This window comes from Oenanthe melanoleuca, chromosome 10, assembly GCF_029582105.1.
Source record: "Oenanthe melanoleuca isolate GR-GAL-2019-014 chromosome 10, OMel1.0, whole genome shotgun sequence".
Lineage (NCBI taxonomy): Eukaryota > Metazoa > Chordata > Aves > Passeriformes > Muscicapidae > Oenanthe > Oenanthe melanoleuca.
Genome location: NC_079344.1, coordinates 4,204,370 through 4,229,065, shown reverse-complemented (window position 1 = coordinate 4,229,065; position 24,696 = coordinate 4,204,370). Strand labels below are relative to the sequence as shown.

General features: G+C 36.3%; 1 protein-coding gene across 1 annotated transcript in view; it reads right to left on the bottom strand.

The window, feature by feature from the left end:
• The window catches only part of ADAM10 (ADAM metallopeptidase domain 10), a 38,209-nt gene continuing 13,513 nt past the window's right edge, over nt 1-24,696 (bottom strand). The window contains exons 3-16 of the mRNA XM_056499738.1: nt 21,082-21,200; nt 19,758-19,916; nt 12,854-12,957; nt 11,304-11,453; nt 10,078-10,170; nt 9,272-9,455; nt 8,350-8,513; nt 7,096-7,279; nt 6,075-6,225; nt 5,641-5,824; nt 4,049-4,157; nt 3,559-3,779; nt 2,730-2,856; nt 1-2,260 (exon numbers count right to left, since the gene is read on the bottom strand). Of these exons, the coding sequence (XP_056355713.1) occupies nt 2,166-2,260; nt 2,730-2,856; nt 3,559-3,779; nt 4,049-4,157; nt 5,641-5,824; nt 6,075-6,225; nt 7,096-7,279; nt 8,350-8,513; nt 9,272-9,455; nt 10,078-10,170; nt 11,304-11,453; nt 12,854-12,957; nt 19,758-19,916; nt 21,082-21,200 (2,044 nt within the window). The 3' untranslated portion in view covers nt 1-2,165. The remainder of the gene's footprint in view (nt 2,261-2,729; nt 2,857-3,558; nt 3,780-4,048; nt 4,158-5,640; nt 5,825-6,074; nt 6,226-7,095; nt 7,280-8,349; nt 8,514-9,271; nt 9,456-10,077; nt 10,171-11,303; nt 11,454-12,853; nt 12,958-19,757; nt 19,917-21,081; nt 21,201-24,696) is intronic.

The following is a 24,696-nucleotide window of genomic DNA, read 5'->3' as shown; positions in this document are numbered from 1 at the left end:
TGATTTCATCAAGTCTATTTATTAATGCATTTCAAGTTTCAAAAAACCTTACATATCTTTGCACAATACTTTATTTTTTGCATTTTTTAGTAAAAATTTCCAAAGTGAACAAAAAAAGAGACTGTATAAAACACAGTGGACATGAAATCGACAGTAGTATTTCTGTTTCATTGTCTTGAACTTCCTTTCGGCTTTACCACATCTTGACTTGCAGTGGAGAGTTCAGTGCACATTTCTGTTTTCAAAAAACATTTAACTTAGACTCAAAATAAAATAGGGCAGCATTTGTCTGCCAAAATCCTACCACAGGATAACATTACAGGCAAAAAATTTACATGTTCCAAAGTCTACCACACTCAAGAAGTTACTAAGAACTCTTGCTGAATAAAAGTCACCATTTTAGAAATGCAAACCCACTTCCAATCTTTGCACACTCTTAAAACAAATGTATTTAAAATGACTTAAAAGCAACTACATACACTTCTAACTAGTTAAGATCATGTAGAATTATTTATATAGTCTATTGGACTTGGGGTTTCATGTACAAAATTTGTCTCTAAACCATGTACAAAAAGCTGTATTTTGAAAAAGTTACCACATACTGTACAAGTTTACAAGGAAGAGATCCCATTATATTCTGTAACATTTTTGGCCTTGCTGGCTTGCGTCACATTATGAGAATGATTGTGTAAACCTTATACTCTTAAAAACAAAACAAAAAAAAAAACCAAACGAAGAAGCCTGTCCAACCCTTAGTAAATTTTCACCTAAGCAAAGCCAGGAAAATTATAGCCATTTGCATCTCTAATTAGCTTGGTGCTTTTGGAAAACAAGCAATAAATACATCACAAGCTTAAACATTTGTAATGCCCCCTTTCATCTCCTGCATAGCAGTAAGCACCTTAAGACATCTTTTATTTCATCTTCAAAAATGCCAATTATTTACATTCGTAATAAAAATTCTGGAATGGGACATTGTGCTGTTGAACTTCACTACTGGTATAAATGTGGGAAAACTGGTAGACCTAACTACAGTTTTAACTCTGCCACAGTAGCCAGGCAAATCACTCTACTTTAGTGGTTATCAATCAACAGTATCATGCTGAAAAGTTATCCAAACACCTGATAAATTAAAAAAGAAAAGAAAAAAACTACAGCTTTTCTTTCTTCCCACAACCCTTAGAACATGAACTTGATCACCAAACTGTAAGAATATCTGAAGAGCCCAAATAAAAGTGGTTGCAATTTTTAAAACAAGTTGAATAACAGGCAGAATTTTCTAATAAAGCATGGAAACATTTGATCCAACTATTCATTATTTCACTGAATAATCAGACAAATTAAAAACATTTATGTTGAGCTACAAGGAAGACACATAAAACATTTTTGAAACATTCTGATATTCGCAAAGTTTGCAGAACACCTGTTAAACCTCTCTAAGACCATCCAGGCTGTGTCTTAGCAGCTGTTGGATAAAGATGAAATGAGTGCTTGAAACAACTTTTAGAATGATAAAAAAAAGTGTGATTGGATTCAAAATTGCTGTGTAAAGCATCACAGGACCCTTGACCACTACACACCATCATCCTCTGTTATCCTGAGTATGTCAATTAAACAGTAATTTCTTCATTAATAGCGGAAAAGTTTTATAATACAAAGAAACATCCATATTGCAATTCTCTTGTTTACAATTGCACACAAGTACGGGTGTACGTTAGAAATACATGTCTGCATATAACAATGTATATACATTGACAAGTAATGTCTCCAATGCTGAGGTGGTCTAGCTTCCTAGCCTTGTCTGGCAGTTGAAAAATATATCTTTTTCTCAATTCTTGAGCAAAAGTTTTACTACAGCCATATTTGCCTGCAAGTGAAGAAAATGCAGCAATGAAGAGCACAGAAGGGGGAAAGAATCATGATATGCTAGGACTTTGTCCCACTAAATTAAAAATACTCAAGAAAAACACTTTTCTTCTTTTTAAGCTGGAAGATTCTCTCATTAAAAATTAATTACTTCCACTTGTTTTGAGGGCATATCATGCTTTTTTTTTTTTCCTCTTCAATTTTTGAAAGTTAGACTGGGGTCAATGACTTAGTAGGTTTTCTTTGGAGTGAGTTTTCCCATTGTAGGCACTAGGAAGAACCAAGGCAAAAAGCTGCAGTCAGCGTCTCATATGTCCCATCTGATAACTCTCTCGGGGCCTTTGCCGCTGTGGGGGCTGAGTGGTTTGTGGTGGTCTCCTCCTTTTTAAAGTGCCTGTTTCAAAGAAAAGTAGCCATTATTAAATTATTTTTAAAAACTTAAGTTATTTCCAGAAGAGTTGTCCTGGCCATGCAAATTAAATACAACTGTTTTTCTGGAAGGCTTTGGATTTAGACCTGCAAAGTTTTAACTAGATGAGTAAAGGTATGGAGGACATACAGAATACATTTCAGTATCTCAACAATACTACCTTAAACAGGCTAATTCTTACAAAATGCAGCATGGAATAGGAAATAAAAGGAACTCTGCTGGAAAAAGTCTTCAGAGCTTTATATAATAATATATTATATTATAGGAAAATAAGACAAGAATTAGATTTTCATGAATTACTCCACTAGCATCAATTCTAGTTGTAGTTTCACATTGCCAGACTAAGAACTGTTGGTTGAAACACTTGAAATTTCTCTTTAGAACTAAACAGCTGAGGAGAAAACATTTCTCTATAAATAGCTGGAGTACTCACCTGGAAGTGGTTTATGAGGAGGCAACTTTGGATTACTGCTTGGAGTATGAACACTGCATATCTTAATGAAGCCAGCCATCAACATAATCAATGCAATTCCCATAAGCAACACTGCCCACCAATAAGCCTAAAAAACAAAACCACAACAACAACAACAGAAAGATTGTGTGGGGGCTGGCACAAGAGACATTGAATACTGCATTTTAGAAGTCATCAAAAAGCTTTCTGAAATATCACCAAGAATATATGACCTAACATTTGAAAGAAATGTCCCCAGAGCTCTCCCACAGAAAAGCCCCAATACTTCCATTCCAGTATCAGGTACTTTACGGCAGCTGCACTCCAGCAGAACTGTATAAGCCTAAAACAATCAACAGCTTACACAAAATTGCCTATACAGCTCTCAAAGGGCATTTCACTCTAGCTCTTCTTCCACTATAATACTATTAAACTGTCATCTAGCACAATAAAAATGATGAATGCTAAAGATCAAAATATATAGTTCCTTAAAAGAAGTCAGAGCATTCAAATATGAAGAGTCAAAATATGAAAAAACAGTATATTAAAAATGTGAATGAATAGAGGTATTTACAGATACTCTTTGTTATTTGTTTGTTTGTTTCCATTTCCTTCAATCTAGCAAACTTATTTGCTGCACACAGGGTGCATACAAAAAAATCTAGTAAAACAATAGCTCAATATACTTCGAAGAATGCTGAAGCACTCTGCATATCAACATGTATCAACTGTGAATCTTGATTACCAAGAACATTTCATATTATAAACATACATTATAACATTTCATATTGTAATATAAAAGTATACTTACCACAATCCACTCTGCAATATTTTCATATAGTTCTGGATTAAAAATAGCTTTCTTTAATCTAGCTAGAGGGCCATCAGCATCTACCAGCCGACACCTCATAAACACATCACAGTAGCCTTTAAAATCATTACAGGGAGATCCAGGTTGCAAAGTAATGGTCTCAAGATTAAAGTACTCCTGCCATTCGCGCGAGCCTGTGCTTGCACAAGTAGCTGGGTCCACTGAAAAGTGAATACAAATTAATCAAACCATTATTGTATTAAAACATCTGTGCATGAATACCACCCTAGTCTTTAACTGTTCAAAATGCTTTTCTATTAATCTGTAAAAATACAGTATACATTGCTGATTTCCTACACAGCACAATGCAATGTCTGTCTAAAACTACGTTTGAACCAAACACTCTCCAAGCTAACAAAGCTCTCAACCATTAGCAGGTTCCTCAGAGCCCTCCTGCTCTATTTACACTCATGATTCAGATAAATCTTACTTTTTCTCATGCAGCAGACATGGCACAGTTCTCTATCATCCTTGCCATCTGAACCAGCACATGTGCACTCCTCCAAGCCATGCTTCTCACAAATAGAGCCAGCACATTGCTGTGGGAGACAAAAGCACAGCAACACAAAAATCAATTTCACTTTTAAGCACACTGACATTAGGAAAGATATCAAAAATTAATAACTGAAAGCATAACCATAGGCCTAAAGATTTAAAGAGAGTCTAAAAACAACTGCTTCAATTTTTTTCCAATGCTTATAAACAAAAAATTATTAGTTTATCAACATCAATATTTTTGCACACTTTCTAATTTTTTAAAAGATGATTTACCTTACTTAGTTTTTTTAACACAGTATCTTCTTTTATAACATGAGAGTACCCCAAGAGTACCACAGTTCACACTGAAACAATAGTACTTAAAAAATATGGTGAGAAAAATAAATCTAACATGTATACACAAACATTTCTCTTGGAAAATTATAAAAACTACTGGCAGAAAAAAATTCTGCATTTAACTTTACTGTGAGAGGGTTCTTCAAACTCCAACTTTAGTGTATTTATAATTTTGTTTCAAAATCAGTAGCTATACAAAGATAATTCCTCTATCTTTAGGATGGCTATAAATTAGTAGAAAAATATTACAAGCAGTACTTGATTAAAATCCTGGACTCTTACAGCAACACAAGTTACAGATCTTTAAGAGGATGATTTTAGCTTGTGTTTGCTTCCAAGTAAACATAGATCAATTTGTAAGAGAATTCCCATCAATATTTTATAGCAACTACCATGTTCTCTTTTACCCATGAATCTAATAGCAGTTCAGAACCAGTCTAATTCCATATGCTTTAACATCAGTGATATACGTACACGTTTGGAGTATTGCCAATAAACCAAATTCAAGCTCTGTTGATGTGGTGGCTAACCCTGGCCTGGAGGCTCACAGTTCTGGTAACCCCAATTATAACTCAACAGGTCTATGCCATTAGGGAAAAGAGGTGAACATCCCTAGAAGCAAGGCACTGAGCAAAGCCAGGAGACTGGAATTCAAACACCAGGTGCCAATCCCCAAAAGTGTGGGCACAGGCAGCCATTGGCCAGTGAGCTGGGTGGTAATAACCAAACTCAGCCAGCTGGGACCAACCATGTGGGTTTCTAAAAACCACGTAACAGAGAGGCACACTTCATAAAATTCGCTACTGCCACATGAAGTACAGAGTGTCATGTCCTGTCCGTCTCAACTGTGACATACTGACAGGATATCCAGTTCTCCAAGGTGACAGAATTATTGACCAAGACTGAAGAAAAGTGAAAAGGTGGTACTAGAAAATAAAACACTTTCATAATCCTGATTTTTACAAAAAACTTTAAGTGTAACTTTCTCAGACAGCACAGCCATCTTGGGATCTGTTACATACTTCTTAATTCTTGGTGCACTTCCACTGTTATTTTGACTGGCACCAATAAATCAAAAATCTACACAGAAAAAGAGACTGAGCTTGCACTCCTGTGCAGTAATTACAGAAACCATATCAATTCACAATACAATATATTAGCAGTTACATAAGACTGTAAAAACCATACCCCCTTTATGCAAACTTGGGTGTTCCTGTTGCACACTGTGAAGTTTTCTTTGGGTTCAGATATTGGGCAGAGAGCACTGACACCGTTACACATTCCTTCCTTAGCACAGTCAGAGTCATTCCGACACTTATCTGTCCTCGATTTGAAATCACACTGGGCAGTGCAACACGGGCCTTGGCTGGGGCTGGAAAGAAACACCAATTGTGGATGCCAAGAAAAAGCATGAACCGCTCCAAATGAACTATTCACCCTGAAACCTACTCAAGCACTCAGCAAATTTTTGATTTGTGCTAAACAAAATGTGACTTGAAAATAATTTTTCCCACAGCATAATTATGCTTATATAAAACGCAGGTAAGCAAATTCAAATTCTGAAATCCTCATTACAGTTCCCACTAAATGCCCAAAATTGAAGTGTAACACATGCATAATACCTGCAGTTTTTGCCTGGTCTTAACTTGCATTTTTTATCTTCTGGTTGGTTTGCATCATAACAGCAGTCATCTTTACACTGGTCACTGTATCCACAATCACACTGTTCTCCTTGTTCAACCAGTCCATTACCACAGATGGGCTGCCCAGACTCTGAAAAATGACAGAATATTTATGCACAAAGCAGTACAAAGAACATGCAATACTTATAAACCTCAACAAGCATCCAGCTAATCACAACTGAAAGAGCCTGGTCAAGCTGGACTTTAGACTAGGGCTCAAATCAACTTGCATTACTGCTTGACACCCACCTTAGTCATTTCCACAATTCACAGAATTTTAAGCCTCTGAGTAAAAGGTTTTGGCTGAGTGAGAGTGAGAGTGTAAGAACAAGCTTTCTGCTCAGTCTCCCGGGGAGATGCATCCTTTCCTACACTCCTTTAGCAGTCAGAGGACCTTGAGGCAAAGGCTGATGGGTACTGGGGTGAACTACTCCAAAATCCAAATCTACCAAGTAGATGTGCAAACCTATGAGCTCACAAAATTTGTGAGAGCTCACACAGCAGACTCCAGAAAAAAAAATTCATGCAAAATTCTTTTTCATGTCTAAATAGGATTCCCTGCAGTTAAGTATGTGCTCCTTACCTCTAGTTCTTTCACAATGAGCATGACTGAAACCAGTCTGACCCTGTTTGTTTACTCCCTCCCACCAGGCATTTACAAAGAGAAGAGCCTCCCTCAGCCTTCTCTGCTCCTGAACAGTTTCTCTTGGACTCTCCTCACACGTCAGATGCTCCAATCCCTTAATAATCTTTGTGGCCCTTTGCTGGACTCACTCCAGTATGCCCTGCTGCTTCTGTGCTGGGCAGCCCAGAACCTGAGCAGCACTGAAGAACTCAAATTTTTTACTTGCAGAATCTTTCAGTAAACTTAAAAAATTAAGACAAATAAAATAAAAGAGAAATAATTAAGCATTACAGTAATATCTTAGCTATTCTCCTTTCAGGAGGATTAAATACATACCAACAAAACAATTATTTCTCTTCTTCTCAAGAACTTGGCTGATATTTCGAATGCTACAGATTGAAAATTTATTGTTGTTAAGTTTGTCCCCAGACGTAGCTCTTGCATACATGATATAATTGCCATTTTCCTTCTGTCCCAAGTTCTTGGACTCTCCAGGAGTGCACTCCATTCCAGAATCATGCTGCAAAACAAATATTTTACAACTATCTCAATCATGGCTGGTGCAAAAGTAAACTGGATTTGGTAGTCTGAACACAGAATTTAAAAAACAAAAACAAAACAAAACAAACCACTATCTTACACTCTCAGGTTTCTTGCAATACAAAAACTATATGTAAACCCAAAGTTTGATTTTGGGTTCTCTTTGTAGTATTGTTGTTTTTGTTTCCCCCAAGACAACACTAGCAAGTATCTAATTACTTAAGTTTCATCTTATTTGCATTCTTGGTAATTTACCCCCAAGTGCATGTCCCAGAATAAACAGTGACTTGGAAAAGCTGCCATCTTCTAAAAAGAGTGGCTTTATGGTCATAAAAGGGTAATCAGCATTCTGTGGAATAAAAGCAGGAGGAGTTAACAGAAACCACAGTCCATTCTTCTTGTTTGCTTTGAGGGAGGTACAAAGAGAACTTCAAAACAGAGCAGGAGTCTGACAGTCAGTGACTAAATCTACAATATCCAGTGTAAGGAATGAAATGCATTACATACTGGCAAAACAAAAAGCCTCATGCTTTCAAGCTTGCTGGAAACAAGCTGCATCCCTAAATGTCTGTGAAACAGTTCTGCTCAAAAACATTCTTCCTGGTATCCTATTTCCCTCCTCTATTTTCTTAGATAAACTTTTAAGTATAAATCATCTAACATAAACATGAGCCACTTGCTGAATAAAGTGTCATCTTAATTTTGCGCTTCTTCCTCCTCTCTAGGATAAATTACAATAGATATAACAAGATGTGTGCGACTCTACTCTTCATAAAGACAGAGAAGTATTTAGGGAATACTAATAAAGTACCTTTGTAAGGGACTGAACTAATATAAATAATTCACAAAATGCACTGTTGCACCACTGTTGTGAAATACTCAAAAAAGGGCTTGGCTGCCATCCACTTTGTTTGTATACAATGTATGTGCACATCTGCTCATGGAGTCAGGATTCTGCTTTCCTTGCTTATAAGTAGTAAAACCTCCATCTGTAAATCACACCCCATGAAATGGCTGAGAGTGAGTTAACAGATCACCAGCAATACTTACAGGGGAACCAAAGTTATGCCCAACCTCATGTGCAAAAGTAATGTGAGAAACCTTGGGAGGCACATGAGAGCCATAGTTCTGGACAGTGATGATTCCAGTGTTTAGAGACTTCTTCTTACCATCTGAATACAATTTACTTTTTTCACATATTCCACCAGAGCTCCCTGCATTCAGACAAAAGTACAACAGTCACACATTTAGGGAAAGAAGTGTTGTGTTACTTGTCTACTGACATCCAGAGCAACAAACAGTTACCCTCTGCAGGTTTACAGACTAAGAGCTCTCTATAATTAATATCAACACAACCTTGAAAGTAGATTAGATTTATTCACACAAATGCTCTCAACACTGATTGGATACATTCACACAAGAAGTTAACTGGTTTAGAATAGCTTTTGAGAGCTATTTTGGGCATTCACTGAATGGATGAGCCCTTATTTCATCACACCTGTAATACAAGACTAGCAGGGTGCAATGTCCAACAGAAACAGCCTCAATCTACATCCTATTTGGATTTCACAGAGTTAAAAAATGCACTGTAAATTCAATACTACCTAGAAAACCTAAAAGTTCTGCAGTGTAGTTCTCATACTTGTAAGCTCTGTTTACATAGAGCAGAAATATTTCATCTGTCACTTTACTGGTCACTCACACCTACTGTAAATAAAAAGCAATCTAAGTAGTATCACCTTTGTATAATGTTTTCCTTTATTGTTCATATCGTGCTCATCAGAAATACAGAATGATGACTTGAAATGGCACAATATACTAAAAATAAAATTAAACCATACCAAACCAAAATTGTGAAAAGCTAGGAGATTTTTGTCTATTTGCTGTCAGTTCAAAAGATGGTTTCTACCTTTCTTCTAGTGCCCACCTACAGTACTTTATCTCATAGCACTGAAGGCTTGAATACAATTACCTGAAGGGGCTCCAACCCAAGCTAGACCAAGGACTCCATCATCAAAATCACGGTCTGTAAACACATAGGCCAAGCAATAATCATCATGATTCTGTTCTGAGTTCAGTTCCAGAAACTTTTCCACACCAATGTTAGGAAATCTAAAGGGATTGGAAGAGTCCTTCTCATCCATGGTTGTGTTAATCTAAAAGTGAATTGAAACAAACTGTAAGACAGGATTCATTTCTACTTGCACACTCCAGCCAAGAGACTCACTCCTGTCAGTACCTTGCTATGTTACACAGCTAAAGATGTTTCAAATTTAAAAGCCTTGATTGTAAATTACTGCCCCAATCTCTGGAAAAGAAAGCACTACTAAAAACAAAGAATTGCATTTGTGTAGTAAATCCCCATTCTCTTATTTCCTTCTATTTCTTTTCCATCAGTACCCAAAGAATTATATTTATCCTCCTAAATTATCACTTTTACTAGGAAGTCCCAACCTAGATAACCATTCTCTATCTTGGTATTAAAGCTCTTGAAGAAGAGCAATAGTTATTCACTGTACAACAGTGTTGAAAACAAAGTCAGTTGATTCCTACAGAAAAACTGACTACAGCTTAATAACAGAAGTAGTGGGTTTTTGACAATAATAACTAAACCCAAACCAAATAAATGGTTTAGGGTATCATTTACTGCAGAGACACATAGGCTAAAGAATGGTTATAAAACAATAAATGGGTACAAGTGAACAGGAAATGGACATTTGAAGAATACAGCCTCCAAGCAGCAGAAGTGAAGCTGAAAGCATTTCCAACACAACTTACTCTGATTCTTTTCACCATGAAGCTGATGTTACGGATCCCTGAAAAATCTGTTGACTGGTAAATGGTGTCAATTGCTTTAACATGGCTGGAAATCTGTTGAAAACAAAAGTAGCTACAGTTCAGAGATCTGTGCACTACACTATAGCTGATCTTAAACAGCAATAGTTTCAAGGCCTGCACTCTTACACAATATATGATATTGTGCTGTAGGAATCCCTAACAGGCCTTTTGAATTAAATGATGGCATGTAATGGAAAAAAAACACTACCAGTATCTGCATCACACCATGCCAGATTCCCCCAAAGGATTTTGCCATTTGATTTTTTTTTTTTTTTAAAACACATAACTCTATCAACTTCCAGACAGCTTTTTGTGATACTCCTTAACTCACTGCTTTGGTAAGACACCACTGTAGTGGCAATCATATTCAAAGCATTGTATTTCTTTCTTGGAGAAAAAAAATTACTTGTCAAGAATTATTCTTTCATTTCTGGTAGAAGACATATGTGAAAAAACTAACCATTTACCTTTTCTAGCAAGCAGAAATGCTAACTCACTAAAAAGCTGATTTTGACTTCTAAGCTTTGAAAAATATTACTCAAATTTCCTATGCACAGCGTGATAAATAGTAAAATTAAGATCTGCAAGTGGCAGTGAAACTTCAGAAGTATGTTACCATGCTAGCTATACTTCCAGCAAATTATCAGCAAAACCACTAAATCATATCAGCCCTTTTCCCAGTTAATACTATACTGACAAATAAAAAGCATCTGCCTTTAGCTGTCACTGCTTTTTTAAGCATCCACTGTATCAGATAGTATAGGAATAGATTTGAGCATCATTAGCTCACAGCATTTTGAGCTAGAATTTCAAAGGGAAGCCCATTCAAGTGTTAAAACAGAGGCTAGGCAGACTATCAAACAGGACAGAACTCTTTAGGAAATAATATTTTTCTGAGTAAAAACTGGAAACAGACTGCAAGTCCTGCTCAGAGGTGCTAAACACACCACAGCTGCCATTAAAGGTGGCACAAGTGCCCAAGACTTTTGTCATAGAAACAGCATCTTTTTAGCAAAATAAAAAATGTTGTTTCAATTAGGTCAGACCACTTTAACAAATGAAACAGGACATTATAAAGTAAAAATACATGTAGATAAGTGACATGGAATTTATCACGACTACCTGAAGTAAAAGCAGGTGATTTAAAACAAAGGGGTTGGACATACCTGTGCAATCACAGCTTCTCTGGTTCCATAATGCTTGTAGAATAAATGATCAGTCTGGATATACAGCTGACATGTGTTTTTTTCAGCCTGAGTTGCACGCTTTTTTCTCAAAAGCTGTGGATCATCCTTCTTAGGCTCTTCAACAGGCTTCTACAAATGCACAGTAAAGAAATACATTAAATTTGTAGTTCCACATGTTGCACTGGATTGCCTAAAAATAACCACGGTTCTAAACATACTCCACTAATACAAACAGATTTTCATTCCTTTTCTTTAACTTGAAAAGTCTGATGAATCTTGAATTAAGATAGAATGAAGTACATTATGCTCAGTTTTCAAATACTTTGAATGTAATCTTAGCAAAAGCTCTCTCTGCACTTCATTTCATATTACAAAAGGCAGTCAACGTTACATAGATTTGCTTTTCCTTCATGTGATCTTTGGAACTTTTCCTTTTTATAATTTTTTTCTAAGATAAACAGTTGGTAGGTTAGGAAAAAAATCAGCACTGGTGGGACTTAAATGTCCTAACACCAGTTATTTCAAACTGTAATTACCTTAGTCAGCTACCTCAGCAAAGAGAAGCACTTTAGCAAGGAACAAATGGGGCACAGAACAAGAAGTTAAAGGAACACTGGTTAGTCAGAGTGGTATCTGGAAGCACGTTGGCCTTACAGCACTCAATGGTTGATGGCCCTCTCTCTCCATAAAGTTCTACAAGCAAATTTTTGGAAAGCATGTTATTGTTACCAATGCTGAACAGCACATTAATGTTGACAATTTCTAGAGTCACAACAAACTAAGTTACTGATGCTATTTAAAAAGCCATATTGCATCGTTTTCTGTGTATATATTTAGCTGACACCACAAAATTATGTCAAGACTTAGAACAGCTCAGAACACAGCTAAATCTAAAAGAAACTCAGTAACTTGCTGTTGGAAAAAAAATATTTCATGACACATGGTGCAAACCTGAATGCAATCCCACGGTGGGACTCCACTCAGGTGCACAGGCTCCTTCCACAGGACACTTACCTCCCACAGCAGCCAATCTGTAACGTGCTGTACCCCTGTGAGCTTACAGGGTTGTAAGGAAGACTCTCCCACCAATATAATTTAATTTTCCACCGAAAGCACTCAGATATCCCAAGTGTGTTATATTAACATAATTTAAAAATCTAGAAGGTATTAGTTTCTAGAACCAACGTATTACTTTGAGATCAAGGAATCTTGAAACTCTTCTTTCTCAATTGCAATAAAGTATATTCCTCATTTCAAGCTTGATTTCCATAGCCTTCTAAAATTCTAACTGGTGAAAAATTTGAGATCATGTAAGCTTCATTAAGACTATAAGTAGCACATCAGGGCTACAGAAGCAAGGAGAACAAGAATTTACAAAAATTGCGTTAAAAAGAAACCACCAGCAATAATTTCAGTATCTCACTATGTGGAGGGATGATAGCTCACCAAAGTAAAAGAGACAACATACAAGAAATAGGAAGTTATCACACTAAGTACTAATCAACATAATCCATTAGCCTTTGTTGTACCTCTGTTGTTGGTTCTTCTATACCAGTCATCTGGTACTTCTGCATTCTTTCAAATACTGAATGATCTGCACAACCTCCTTGTGGTCCATATTTATGAGGATATTCTAAAAAGAGGAAGGCCAGGTTGAGTTTTCAAATTCCAAGTACAATTCCAAAATATGGCTGCATGTGCAACTTATTCAGCTGGTGTCCAATATTGTGCATGTGATTTGAGGGAAGCATTAGAAGATGCACATTTCCACTAAAACATTCTTAGTTTTACAAACAGAACAAAACTGATATTTGCTTTTCTTAACATTCTTTTCTCAGGCAGCACAACAAAATAGGATGAGCAGTGCCTAACGTAAGAACAGGAGCTTTTATTTAGACATCTGCACCCACTTGCTTCCACTAAAGGCAGCCTTCAAAAAATGACATCACAATGAAAAATTATTAGATATCAAGCATACTAAAGACTGCTGGGGTAAAAGAAAGGGTTTTTATGTCACTTGATAAACCAACTAAGAAACCTCGCTAACATTCTTAGAGGATTTTATTATTTTATTCATCTTCCACTGTTTCTTTTTAAGTTTTCACATTCTGCTACTTAACTACCAATACATAAGAAAGGAAATGCAAATGGATAGAACCATGGTTTAGTTAACCCCTACATGTTAGTTAAACATGCTGGAGATCCAAACTAGTGAGAATATCCCACAACCATCTCTTTAACAAGGCCAACTCCTGCAATAGTTGCCAGTGCACCCCTTATTGCACAGGGAAATGTGCTTCAGACACGTGCTTAGCTTTTATTGTCAGTACCTATTGTAGATTTCTAACCTGTATTTGCAGAAGCTTCCTCTGGAGATGAGAAATACTGAATACTTTTCCCTTTGATTTCTTTGCAGATTCAACTCCATGATAAATTGGTGCCCAAGTAAGAAATAATGGAATACAGATTATGGTTGCCACAGATTTGAATACTTAGCAAGTCAGTTTCTGTAGGGCAAACCACAGTTTTTACCACCATCTCAATAGAGTTCCACTTTTGTCAGAAAAGTACAAACTTTACCAAGGTTTGCTGTGTTTTGGGAGTTGTTGGTTAGTTCATTTTTTATTTTTTGTTTGGTGAGGAGGTGTTATTTTTTAGAGTGGAGATGCAAATTCACAGAGTAAATAGAGCAGATATGTAAGAGTAGAATTGTAAAGCCTAGGCACCAAGGACCTGATGGCCACATTACATGCATTTCAGGTGATTTTGCCCTAGACTAGCTCTAGTCTGGGCTCTGGAGTCAAGGCTTAGCAGCAGCTGAAGCACAGCAGACGTGTTCCCTTGTATTATGGGCTCTGCTATGGTTTCATCTGACAGCTGCCTTTAATTATCTTTGACTCTTATGGTTGCTTGTTACAGTCATACTGCACTACACTGCTAAAATATTTCAACATACAGCTTACCTTGTAAGTTTATTTCATGACTTTCTAAATACTGGTTTATCTCATTTCAATTTCCACCACCACACAAATACCATTTTTGAACTGCTGTCTCATCACATTTCTCCCAGCACTATTAGTGCTAGCACAGTGTCACAAGAATGGAGAGAAAAAGAGAAAAATATTCTCTTACTGCAAGTCACCTCACCTAATTTGCTCCATCATGCTAGTTGAACACTGACTTGGCTACAATCAATATTAAACAAAAAGCACCTCTCTGTTGGAGTCACCTCCTACTTTCTGGGATCCTGTTTAATATCACTGGATTGTAGTTATGAGCAAAGGACTGTAGATATGATCCTTCCCTTCTCCATCTCCACCACCCTATCTTCTTCCCACTGCAGTATAAAAAATTCTCCTGTATTTAGTCTAATGCAAATTTTCATGACCTATGACCTGACTTCACACTGTTTATCTCTGCAACAAGGGCAGGTTACCCAGGGGCAGGAGCAATGGCCCATCCTGCCTTTCCCCCACACACTGTCCCTGTAGAAAACCACTGTGCCCTGAAAGCAACTCCTGCAGGAGCCCCACTCTGAAGCCTTATGACAACTGACAGAACAGTACTGGAAATAAATGCTCTCAGTGTATTACACAAAACAATCTGTCTTTCCTCTCAATCTTGTTTCCCAAAGATGTTAGGAAATCCCTCAACATGTTTTTTATACTGACTGCCTGCAATTCAAATATTTCTTACGTCAAAAGTAATCATCTAGTAAGAAACACTTTAAAGCCACAACAGTTAAAATTACAAAAAAATGAACACAAAACAGTCTGCAAGAGCAATTGCCAAGGGTTTGCATGTGTTAGAAAAGACAAATTCCCCCCAAAATCTGAGACAGATTTGAAGCATCCTGGTAATCACAGGAGACAGGTAATACAGGATGGTCTACTTTAGAACTGTTTCTAATTTACCGGGAAAGTTGTATGCAACATTTTCATTTGCTAAATGCTGAACTGCCTCCAAACTGTGAGGGCACCATTCCCTCAACATCTTTTGAGAGTTCCTATTTCCATCACCCCCTGCAGCAGTTCCATTTTTAAATATCTGAAGCTAAGCAAGAACTACATGGTGCCAGATGACTTGGCCAGTTTTGACCAACAAGACAGAAGTCTGATCCATGCTCTTGTGAAGCTTTTCATTGCTCTGAGATGTGCCAGCTTTCTGAGCAGCCTTCTGCCAGCCCTTTGGGATCAAGAGCTTCTTAGCCTATCCCTGCCACAACCTTGAGAAGTAAAAAGGAAAAAAACCTGCTTTCATAATGAAATGATTGCCAACAGTGAATACAGAGTTGAGGAGAAAACAGAAGACTATTTTCCAACAGAGGTTCAATCTTCTAAATAGAAAAAATCATTAGGCAAAGAAACCCCCAACTTTTTATTTTCCAGTACTGTCCACTTTCAGGTTTTGTACATCCTGGCAGAATGTTAAAAAATAAAGGGTAGAATAAAATTATATTTCTAAAAACTACCTGCAAAATCTTGTCATTTCATAGCTTCTGACTACAATGTCTTATTCTAACAAGATGACAGATGATTTAATGATATATACAACTCCAGATGCCTAAAATAAGATTTTTTTTTTTTCTTTTAAAGATGTACTACTACCTTCCACAAAGAACATTTGGTTTTTCTTCTTCTAATTATCAGTTAATAGTATGATCTGCTCAGCATTTAGGTTAGCTACTAAATCATTACTGAATTTAGGCATCTGGGGAAGGATGACATCAAACTTCCATTAAAAATGATGAAAACTCAATTCTTTAACAGCCATAGAGTTTTGCCCAATAGCAGCAAAAGCAATAATGTCAGAATAAAACTCTAATGTAACCAGATAAAAAAAAAACAACCCTTATTACAGATTTCATTTGCAGCACTCTGTGATGCTGTGCTCCCATGACAACTGTCATCACAATGTGGTGAAAAAGAAACCAGGTTCTCATTAATAACACAGTTTGCAATGTTCAGCAGATATGGCTCTGCAAAATTACAAACCACTTCACTTTTATGTTCCTAGTTGCATGGCCCTTCCAAGATGATAAAAATAATTAAGTGACCATGTTATTTTTCTGGAAAGCCTGAACAGGATTTTCCTGTTGATTTGAAGAAATACTGATTTTGTATTTTGCAGTATGAACTCAGGGATATACTTGAAGCAAATATGATTTAAATACAGTAAATATATCCTTATCCTTAAAGAAATATTTCCTAAATATATTAATGTAAACAGCAATTTGCATCTTTCTAACCCTAAATTATAAAACAGTTTGATCAAGACTGGTTTAGAAACTAAAATCATTGAACTTGTGTTTCAAGTCATGAATAGAAGGCTGCTTTCCACTGGTCACCAGATCCACTGTAACAGACAAAAGCTGCCTTATAAAGTTGACAATATAATCCCCATTTACAAAACAACTTTTGTTTAACTACTGAAAAAGAACTCATTGAGATGCTAATCATATGTTGCATTGTGGTTTCTGAAAAGCACTAAAAAGCATATTGTTTCAAAAGGCTGAAACATGGGTGACCAAAAAATACCCAAATTAAAGCAAAGATGACTTTTTACCTCAGTCTCTCCCGAGTTAGAAATGTGATAAGTTTTGTTGCTTTTGTCCTACATAAGATAGTAGTGGTTTGACTCTATTTCATGAGAGCTAGCTTTAGATTGCAGCAGTAACAACAAATCCACTACAAAGCTGAGCTTTTATGAGTTGTTTGGCTTTTTTTTGAGCTGCAGTTCAATGCAAAAATAGGTCTCATGAAAGACAAAAATAATTTAGCTTCAAAAGCACTCCTCAGAAAGAGACAGAAGCAGTTGCATACTCCAGATATTTCAGACAACGTAATCCTAGAGGCATCTATGATCCTAATGACTGAAGAGACACTATACAATCAGAACACAGGCACATCAGACTTCACTGGCAGCAACCAACAGGACTGATGTGTTTTTAAATAGTGCTGCTTAGACTTCACTCCAGGATGGGCTATTTTCAACCCTGCTGAGCAAGCAGCAATGTTCACTCATTGGTGATTTGGAAGCCATACTGTACTGCTGTTTTAATGTGATTCACCAGAATAGATTTAGACCACCCCCCAAATAATCTGATTTTGTTACTAACTGATGGTTTTGATGCACTAGATTCAAGAGGAAAAACTATGTAAACCAGCATACCAATACTTGAATAATTAAAAACACCCCAACATACCCTGCTTCCATTCACCTCAATAAGACACCAATAAGAACCAACTTCAACATTACTTTTTCCAGTTCCCAAAGCAATGCATTTACTCTTCCAACAGAGATCACTCCTACAAAGCAGCAATAGAACTTCCATAAAATCAATTTATCTGGTTCTTTAAGGCACAGTTCTATTTCTGTCAGTATTCGATAACAGTATAGAATATTTTCAGTCACTCACTACTTACAGCATAAGGAACTGGGACATGAGACAATCTTCTTGATTGTCTCAGCCTTTGAAAATTGGGCACCTCACTGCCTTATACCTCTTACTTTCCTCCTCCCCTTCTTATTAGCAACAGGGTTAGTTAATAAAACCCTTTATGAAGCCGACAGTGACTTATTTACACAAAGTTCTACATAAGTGGAAGGCCAACATTCCCACTATCAAGCAGTGAACTAAACTGTTCAGTGAGACCTGTAAAATGCAACACAAAACGTAGAAGTATGTGTGAATTATTCACAGAAACATTATGAAAGATATATCTTACACTTCCATGCCAGACTTTTTTAACTTTTTCACTACTTTTCCCCCACTACTCTCCTGCTACAGCAGCAAAGCCATAAATAGTCCAACTGCAGAGAACAGGGAAAAGTGCCTTCTCCCCTTTGAACTGACCTCCTCCCTGCTGAATTGACCAGCAATGCTCTACAGGGAAGAAAATGAAGCTCATGCTGCAGCTTCTCTTTGAGAATCAAAAATATGGTATGTTATCTCATAAAATTATTCTCAAGCATGGGTCTTCTAAGCACTAGGAAAATATACACTTAGTCAGAAAACAAATACTGTTCACAAATCCAGTAAATGCTTTCATTCAAAAGCTCTTTAAAATTATGGAAATTCTATTTGCTTTTGGGTTAGTAATCATATTTACAGAATGAGATAACAGGAAGGACAAACACATTTGCTAGCTCACAGCAATTTTAATACACTCAGAGACAGCACACATACTGCCACTGAAAGTAAAATACAAAAAAATCTTCCCAAATTTGCTGAGGTTTTAGTGGAGAAAGATCACTTCACTGCATTCACACAAGAGAAGCAATCAAGGAGAGCAATATGAAATAACCCTGTTTTTTTCCACTGGCTTACAGCATGAGAAAATTATAATATACAAAGCCAAATCACAATCAGAAACTTTCCTCATCTAACTTCTTATTCTTTGACACTTCTTTTCAGAATGCAGTCTCATCATGACATGCTTTGAAAATGATAAATACATATATCATTATCATAGTGGTTCACTTAATTTCTAGTGATCTAAGCCTCGTCATCCAATTCCAAATGAGATTTCAAACTCAAGTCTTCTAGGGTTTGCACACTGGCCTGATGGGACGTTTTTAAATAAAGTTATGGTTTATACTGATTTTTAAGCAAGACTGACATCCTGAAGTTAGCTGGAAAGACACTGTTAGCTTCAATACCAAAAGTTAGTCTTAAATTGATGATGCTAACATCTCCCTTTGATACCTCCTTGATCCTTGAAGGATTCGAACTTGGAATCACAACTTTATTGCAGTACTTTTGAGATTCAACATAACTTAAGCATCAAACAAAATTGATTTACATCTGTGTTACATCTGATGACTGATGATACATAAATACGCAGGTAAATTGCAAGAGAACTTTGGTGCATCAGTTCTGAAAATGTACAAGTATTCAATGATACTTTTTCATCCTTCTGAGCATTTGCCACTGACACTAGATTTCTGGGGCTATATTTGTCAAATTTATCTACCATTCTCTGTATACTTCCACCAGCTATTCTGTAAAATGGGACATACTGGATGCCACCACCTCTTCCTTAAGAGCTCCCTGAAGGCACATGTGAGACACATGCATGGGACACTTTTATTTCACACAAAATAATTTATTTTCAAAATCACATGGAAGAGCAATCAATATAGAGCATTTTAAGAATGTAATTTTCAAAGAAACATGTTTCCATAGGAAATGTACTGCTTGCACACTTAAGTCTGACTGCTAAGGATTTTTAAAAATGGCAGAATAAAGGCTGACATTGGTTTGCCATGAATTTCTCTCACACCATAACTGTATATGAATCACTTGAGGGCAGCACAATTCACAGTGTCATACACAAGTCAAAGTCTCATTTGATGCTTACAAATGGTGTACAGGTTTTGACAATTAATAAAAAAAATATTTCATCTGTAGCACAAGATGGAAGTACTCACTGATATCATCTTCATGATAAATGACAGAGTGGAATGGTAGGTTTCTGTCCTTTATGTATCTCTCTGCTGGTTCAATATAAAAGGTCCCACTGTGAGTTTGGATGAATCCTTCAAATTTTCCATCAATAACAGACCCATGAGTAAAACTTCCCTGCTCACCTGTTAAGGGACAAAGTGTATTAGTTTTTTATACCCTTCAAAAATCCTTTTTAAGACTAAGATTATCCAACAGTTACAGCAAAATCACAGTTACTAAGTTGAGCAGCTTCCCAATCAGGTGCATAACTGAAATGTTTAAAAAGCATATAATGAGGAATTCAACTCTGTATTTTATAACTAGTACATACACAGCATGTAATTCTATAGTCAAATTCTGTCCTTATACGTCCATTCATACAATTAGAAATAAAATCAGAGCAGAACTTTGGAAACTTTCAAAGACTTCCCTATATTCAAGATATGCATTTTCTCTTCAAGCATAATCTTCTTAGAACTGTAGCTAGGTTTAAACCTGGCATAAAGTGAATTTGTACTTGAAACAGTCACAATCAGGAAAAGTACAACTGTCAAAGTTTAATCACTGACTGCTGTAACATGCAGCATCCCAATAGCCTTTCCTATATAAAGAACGAAAGATTACTCTGCTAAAACAATGTTTATATACTCCTCCATTGAGGAAAGTTCAGAACCACTCTATCAAAAAACCTTCTGACCTACCCAAAAATAACTGGTAAATTGGTCTGCCTAGAAGCATATGAAGTCCTGTGTTTATTACTTTTGCAAATTGAAAATGCTCACTTCAAGACTGCAAAACATGGCTTGGAAAGACCTTCAGGAAAACCAAACAAACAGTATAAAGAGAGGCAGATTAAATCTTAATCCATTTCTTCTTTTCACCTGCTTTTAATTCTGCAATTCTTCTTAATTTTTAATCAATTTCATCTTTTGTATTTACTAAAACCAGGAATATTACTCTTAATGATGGTAACTCTATATTCCTTTTATTCCTTTAAACTAAGAATGGCACCTGATTTCTTTTTTCTTCAATGCATTCAACTTTTCTTTTTAAATGCATCAGACTTCTATGAAGAGCATGTTTATAAACAGATTTGAAATTCAACTTTTATGAGTATGAAAATTATTAGATAAAATATTCATTTAAGTGTGACTCATGTAAAAGCAGATGGGAGTTTAAATGTGTTAGATACATTATTAAAGTTTATCAATAATCTAATCGTATAGATACTAATTTTCTCCATGTACTATCAGAAAATTCCTGTTTAAAATTGCTGCACTTTCATCCATTTTAAAGTGTTATACTTACCATAAATGTGTCCAGTGTAAATATGGGAGGTATCATAATCAATTACTTGGTTCGATATTTCTACTTTAAAGTCATCACTAAAAAGAGATGTATCTCTCTTCATTCGAAGGTTGAATTGTCTAAAATGAATAAAACAAGTCAGCAAATTGGCCTTGAGCTTCAGCTAAAAGAGCCCTAAATAAAGTACTTCAAAACAACATTCCTGGGCAACTTGCAGACCTGGTGAAATTTCTGTAGAAAATGTTTTTACTGTACAAGAATTAGACAAAAACCTAGAAGGATTTTTAAAAAAAGATTCTTTAGATGCTTTTGATACAAGTAACTAAATTTACAAGATTCAAGCCAAAAAACGCATTAAAATTAAACATATATTTCTAAAATGCTGACTTGTACTATACACTTCTTCCCAGTCCTTCAGAAGACACTCAAATAGCTTAGGAAAAATGCAACTATTCTACTTCACAGCACTGTGAAGTAGAACAGATAAAAACAGCTTTCACTAATTTTACTTTCATTGATGACACTGAAGATTTAAATAACTTAAATGAAATGTAGGTGAGTTAATCAGTGCTCAACTGAAATCCAAAAAATAAGATGGGCAACAACATCTAGTAAAAATACTCAAACTGGTAGAGTTACTATGTAAACAGATCTTTCATTAAATTATTTGGTTCAGTTGCAACACTATGTACTTTAATGCAAATCCTACTGCCAATCTTCGTATGAAACTGCTTCCTTGTATGACAACAGGAGTTTCATTCAAGCAAGTAACATAACATAAGTGTCTTAAAATATGACACTATATTAGTTCATACCTGTGACAACCATTACCTTGCTTCAGAATTTCATCTGGTATTTCCTCACATTTTGTAAAAACATTAGTGCAAATACAGATCATGAAGTTGTTGACACTTCAGCCATTCTAAGTTTAGTCATTTTCTTCCTATATTCTTCCTTCTTAGCACAATGATTAAATTGAAGGAATGCTATAGTTATGTCACCAATTTGTTACACAAAAAAGTAACTCTGCTAAGTCCAGTACATCTGGGTTAGAGTCTTCATCTAAAAACACTGACCAGCAGAGCTGACCTTCACAGTGAAAGTGTATCCAAGTTTGCGACCAACAAAATAACCCAGGCAATTAAGAGCCATAGTGCAAAGTGATTAAATCTAGTTACTTGTTATTAATGAGCTGAAGCATATACAAAGTGTATCTTCAGTCTCCACCCGTATGTTAAATATGACAACACAGTTATAAGGATTTTGAAACATTAAGATGCACATTCGAGATAAAAAAAAAAAAACAAGCCATGCCTACACTTAAAACCTGGGAAGGGCTGTAGTGACTCATGTTGACTATTCTGTAATGCAAACAGCATTTCACAATCAAACTGTATTTATTATTATGTTAATAAAGCTTCAAAGCAAGTACTCTCCTGTGGCACTGTGTCACAGGTATCTCCTACAAGGTTATGTAACAAAACTGGCAGAAAAAGCTGTTATCTGGCATACAAAAAGGGCACTTGGTGCTCTTCCTTTTCTGCCTTTCCTCAGTCAAATTGCTGTAACCGGTGACAGGCTCACAGAATCCCTAAGTGACCAGAGGATATTGTGGAAAAAAAAACAGGGGGAAAAAGGAGATGGAGGAGTTACTCTACAGCTGAAAGAAGTGGCTGGGGAAAGGAAATGAGGGAGATGAGTTGGCAGCAGTATGTAATACGACTTCAGTACAAGGAGAGTCCATTGTTAGGTTCACAGTCTTTTCTTCCCAGTAGGAACCAGAAAAATCCTTGCAACCACGGCTCCATCAGCCTCCTCACAAGTCAGCATCTAGGAAATACTGTTCTGCTTTAGGTGCAAGTCTTATATCCCTGCCTTTCCTACCTAAGAACTCAAAGACTCTCTTCTTGGAAAAATGGAGGGGGGACTATAAATGGACAGGGATAATAACTTGATCTCTTCTTTCTTGCTGCTTCCAAGAGGCATGCCATAATCTACTCAGTTTCCACAAGACTCTCAGACTCATTCCAGCTCTGAACTATAGTAAATAGAAGGCAGCTTAACAACCTAATACTGGATTTATAATTCCCACAATTCTACAGAACCATCACACTATAAGATTTTTTTTTCCATTGCTTTAACTTACTATTAAATCTGCACAACATACTTCACCACTTAACTGATAATTCCCATGGTCCTGCTACTTACACTAAAGAAAGCTTATCTTTGAAGCTGCACATGATAGTGTGTCCAGGTTTATCACTCTTTCTTTGATCCACCTAGATGCAGAGAATTATTCCCTAGTATTTATGTAAATCTCAACCTCTACAGTATTTCAACACTCAGCCATCCCAGCTAGAATGCTTGCCACTTATGTTTGTTTTCCATTAACACCTCTAGGGTGACACTTGTGGTTATTCAGATGTCTTTCCTGACCTTCAGAAGTCAGACTTGTAAAACTTGGTATTCTAGAACACTACAATGAGGATGGCAAAGTGTTTGCCACTGATATGCACAACTGCAAACAAGCTCAGTAACAGAAACCATACAAGTAGGATTACAAGAAGCTACATGTTGGCTAATTTACACTCCAAGAAAGTATCTCTCAGTCCTGAAGAGGACAGAGTACCGATTTTAAAGGCAGAACAGTCTTTACTCAAGGTTGACTTTTTTCCCTTTCAGTAAAACTTCTTTGGGAAGTTCAGTAAAGAGTCGACCACCCAGTTTCCTGTTTAGTGAAAATAACCCTCCCATTTGTATTTACATAAAATTGACTACTTATATGCAATGCCATGTTCTAACAAAAGGAAGATACCAAAAATCAGAAAACAGGTAAAGATGTACTAGAATAAAAGCACAAGCAAAGTTACTACATGAATTCAAACTATGAAAGTGTTAGGAAAGAAGCTTTCTTAGTTATACAAGTAAAGATGCAGAAGATAAATCCACTAGTTGATAATACGAGCACATAGTTTAGGTACATTCATTTAAATATACTGCTTTCATTTTAAAAACATGACTTTCTCAGAGCATGGCTAACTCTACCAAAGTTTGCTGGCCAGGGAGTAGAGCTGCAAACAATTAACACCAATTTAAGCAGTACAGAGGAAATGCTGCACCTCAGCTGGGCTGTGCCACCAATCCAACATCATTGTATCAGGTGTCTCCCAGGAAAACCTAAGTCAAACATTAAATTACTTTTGTCCTGAAGGCCATACATAATCCAGCTCACTGTATTTAAATTCAACATATACAAGACAGTTAACCCACAGATTCAGCCTCTAGAATTTTTAAACTTCATTTCAGTTAAAAACCACGAAAGAACGTAGGACCCTGCTTCCCAATTCTTACAAGATAAAATTGCTTTACCTAAGAACCAGCATTGGGTGGGTTTGGCTTTTGACAAAACAGGTGTAGGAAGTAACACCTGATTTACAGGCATCTTGTCTAACAAGTTACCTGTCAAGTAAAAAGTACAATAGATAGGTAATGATTGAAGAATTGCCACAGAGCAGTCAGTAATGCTAAAAAGACTACAGTAAGAACTAAAGGCATCAAATTTTTTTCCTTTTCAAGTTTAGGACAGCCTAAAATGAATTGCAGTAAGTGAATCTT